The sequence below is a fragment of the Salvelinus fontinalis genome, chromosome 27 (assembly GCF_029448725.1).
Source record: "Salvelinus fontinalis isolate EN_2023a chromosome 27, ASM2944872v1, whole genome shotgun sequence".
In the NCBI taxonomy this organism is placed as follows: Eukaryota; Metazoa; Chordata; class Actinopteri; order Salmoniformes; family Salmonidae; genus Salvelinus; species Salvelinus fontinalis.
In genome coordinates, this window is record NC_074691.1 from 32,162,674 (window position 1) to 32,166,621 (window position 3,948).

Genomic DNA, 3,948 nt, shown 5'->3' on the forward strand with positions numbered 1-3,948 from the left:
TGTTGTGTCAACCTCAGTATGGGACTAGAGACGGGACTCAACAGGCTGACACACAGCACCCCACCCCCCCCCCCCATGGTAATCTGATGTCTGTCTTTAGGTTAAAATACAGGCTTGGGCTTACAGCAGTAGCCTGCAGGAGAAACTAGCGAGCTCAGTCTGGTATGCAGTGCACCATTCTTCCCAAACATCATTGACAAGTCAGGTATTATTCTGGTGTCTCTACTCTGTGGTGTCAGGGTAGCCTAGTGGTTAGAGCGTTGGACTAGTAACTGAAAGGTTGCAAGATCGAATCCCCGAGCTGACAAGGTACACATTTACATTTAAGTCATTTAGCAGACGCTCTTATCCAGAGCGACTTACAAATCTGTGGTTCTACCCCTGAACAGGCAGTTAACCCACTGTTCCTAGGCCGTCATTGAAAATAAGAGTTTGTTCTTAACTGACTTGCCTGGTTAAATAAAGGTAAAACTCTCAGCAGTAGGCTACAGTTTTACAGGAGAGTGTAGGTAGTGTCAGCAGCGGCACCATACAATATATGGACAATGCAAACCAACAGGCCTCTTTCAAAGGACCTGCTTCCCCTATAGCTTATGAATATGACTCATAACAAAGGAAACCCTTAGTCTCCGGGGAAACACTATACACCCAAACACACACTTTTGTACAGGGAGTCTTTTCAGCTCGTAATGTGCTGTAGGTGTCTTTTCTTTTAGTCCAGCTGGTCACCAACCAACAACACCAGCAGGCCACCATATTGACCTGAGTGGTGGTTTGAGTTCAGTCTACAACTGGGTCGTGTTCATTTGGGCACACAAGGGAATTTTTTTTTGCAACGGAAATATTTTAAATAACATTATTATTGGAGTCCCTCCCTGTTTCAGTCAGTTTGGTGCCTAATGAATGAACACAATCCTGATAGCAGTTTACAGACTGACCCGCCCATGCCTGGATGGGGCCATTTGCCAAGCAAATAAATGATTCAATGCACTGGATCAGATGTCCTCTAAGGTACTCCACATGCACCAGCAAACAAGGCGGGAACAGGAATAGGATAGACCCGTTTACACTCAGACTACTTACATGACACACCCATCTCAATAGAGACACACTGTTTGCACTTCAATAGCTGTATTGTGTTGGAGTGTACGGTAGGCCTACACAGAGGTTCACGCACAGATTAAACTTTTCAAAAGATCAATTTATATACTCCAATTATTACAGTGGTATGCAACATGAAACCTACGACATGCCGTGGTTCAATACCATATATGGGATATTTGTTCACACAGAGAAAAATGTAGTTTCTATGTCTTGACTTCCCCAGAGCTGTGAATGATCCATAGGGCAGAGAATCAACATACTGATTGGGAGAGGCCTTTCCCTGCTTCAACACACCCTGGCTGCATCACTTCTACATCAGGACTGACATTTGGCTGAGAGATACTTTTATATGGAATTTAATGAACCCGATTCCAGCATTGTGGACTGTTTGATGTTTGACAGCTATGCAGTGAAGTTTGAAATGCATTGCTGATTTAGTCTGATAATAATTCCCATAAAACAATTTTGTAACTGCAAACGGAAGTTATCCTCCATAAGGAAGACATCAAACAAATAGTGTATTCTGCATTTAAATTAATTTATTCATACCAAACAGCTGTTGCTGTTCTTGCCTAGGCTACTGTACAGTGGGCTGCCTATGTGACCGCCAAAGAGCTTTGGCGACTCGATGAAACGACAAGCATCATAGCATTTGCATTGAGAATTTGCAAAAGACAACCAAATCAGTCGGCATTACATTGACATAAACGGAGCGTGAAGAAGCATCCGAAACATTCTAACTACTGTACTGTAGAACGCCAGCCGGGCAAACTATATACAATGTTGCAATTTGTCTGATCCCCCCCCCATTTGAGGTAGATGTTGGGATTTCTGTTACGGATCAGAGGCGATAGATAGATTGTTGCAACTTTCATCATCATCATCATAGTCCCTAGGCTTGCAAGACAGACAGACAGCACGATGATGCAACATCGACAAAAGCAGCTAATAGACCTATCGAACCACCGAATTGATTAATTTGCCTCGAGATTAGATGCATCTTAATCAATATCATACAGGAGTTGATATATGTAACTCGATCGCCAATTAATAAAACGGGTTATCAATCATAGACACATTTGACTTCTATCAGCAGCATAGCTACAAGGGCTTGTCACTCGTGCAGCACTACCCCATATTCGTAGCGCGCTACTCCATTCCAGCCTACACACACAGAGACTCTGAAATGTAATTACTTTTAGATACATATCTATGCTGTAATCATCTAGTTTAACTTGCTAATTATCCCGATGCTATTAATCTAATCGAATAATTCATTCAATCTGCACTGTGCAGCAACATGGGGCATGTTAGCTACATGCAATGAAGTATCTATCATTGGCTACATTCCCCGGTATAGCCACCGAGCCAGCTAATATGCCGTAAGAATTGCGCAGTTATCGCGGAATCCCCGCTCCATTTTATGTATTGCATCGCTACTGAAAACGTCCCTCCAAATCTAATCAACTCAGCCTCTTGAGTCTAAATTAAATATCCCATGCAACGACATAATAGCTGCAAAATAGCACGCTTTTTGATGGTCCTAATTTAAATCCCGGTCAAATACAATTCTGTAAATCTATGAATGGTAAAATAGAGGATTTCCTCAACTCTTTACAAATACCCTCATTCATTCCCCGTTATATCGTGGCATTGTATGCATTGATAAATTATCTAAAAAGGAATCAAAATACATACCATGTTTGATGGATCTAGGCTGATTATCTATGAACCAGACTACGAGTGTGCTCGTTCTGTAGATGGAGTTTCCACTGGCGGGATAGAGGTGTATACTCGCCGTGGTTAGAATGGGGACTATGTATCCTTCCGCGACCCTAGCCCAGCATGTAGTAGCGGCTAGAACGGATACAGCTTTTGTTAAAATTTACTTTTCGTAGCAGGTTTAGAATTTACGCAGCAGGTTAGGATAATTCATGTACCAGGTTAGGATGATCAGGTTAGGAAAAGTTAGGAAAAGCTAAATCTATGGTTAGCTAAAATAAAATATAAAAAATATATACCTTTGAAGTCTATTTGACAAAAGCTGTATGCCATCTAGACAATACCCCAGCCTGTTCACTCACTTCCTTATTTCTCCAACTGCAGGACTGTGTTAAGTCCCTCCCACTACAAGGCGGAGACACGTCAATCACAGGACCGCCCTGCGTCTTCTGTAGTTAGCAGGCATGTTGTGCACATTGTAGACTGCACATCCCCTCATTTCAATTCTGATTTGCGCCATAGCAGGTGCAACTCTCCATACACTACGGAAAGAACAGCCAATAACATTATAAGAGTCACCAAGGTCAGTGGCGAGACAGTCCTTGGTGTGTTATTATTTTATTATGGCTTTAACCCAACCCCTCTGAATCAGAGCTGCCTAATCGAGATCTACGTCATCGGCACCCGGGGAACAGTGGGTTAACTGCCTTGATCAGAACGATAGATTTTTACCTTGTCAGCTCGGGGATTCGATCCTGCAACCTTTCGATCACTGGCCCAATGCTCCTACCTGCCAGGCTACCTGCCTCCCCTAGTATAGGTCTTGCTAACTCTAAACTATATGTCTCATTCAAGTCAAATGCACAATTTACAAACCTTTCCTTAAATACAACATATTAGGCCTATAACCTGTGCAACATAATGCCTCCTCGTGAATAAGGACAGGGGAACCTCCATATACCCTGTATATTGACGCAAATACGTCATTAATCACACTACATCAACAACAAGTGAGCCGGTGAATAATTGAGAAATACATTTCGCATTAGTTACATTATGACTATCAATGATAGTTTGAAAGGCCATAAAATCAAACTAAACTTGTCGGTCTTTTCTCTAGTA

The 3,948-nt window shown here is 42.2% G+C and overlaps 1 protein-coding gene across 1 annotated transcript in view; it reads right to left on the minus strand.

Annotated features, from left to right (window-relative positions):
- The window catches only part of LOC129825468 (calmodulin-1), an 18,635-nt gene extending 15,491 nt beyond the window's left edge, over positions 1–3,144 (minus strand). Inside the window, exon 1 of the mRNA XM_055885588.1 lies at positions 2,803–3,144. Coding sequence (XP_055741563.1) covers positions 2,803–2,805 — 3 coding nt within the window. The 5' untranslated portion in view covers positions 2,806–3,144. The remainder of the gene's footprint in view (positions 1–2,802) is intronic.
- Between the last annotated feature and the right edge of the window lie 804 nt (positions 3,145–3,948).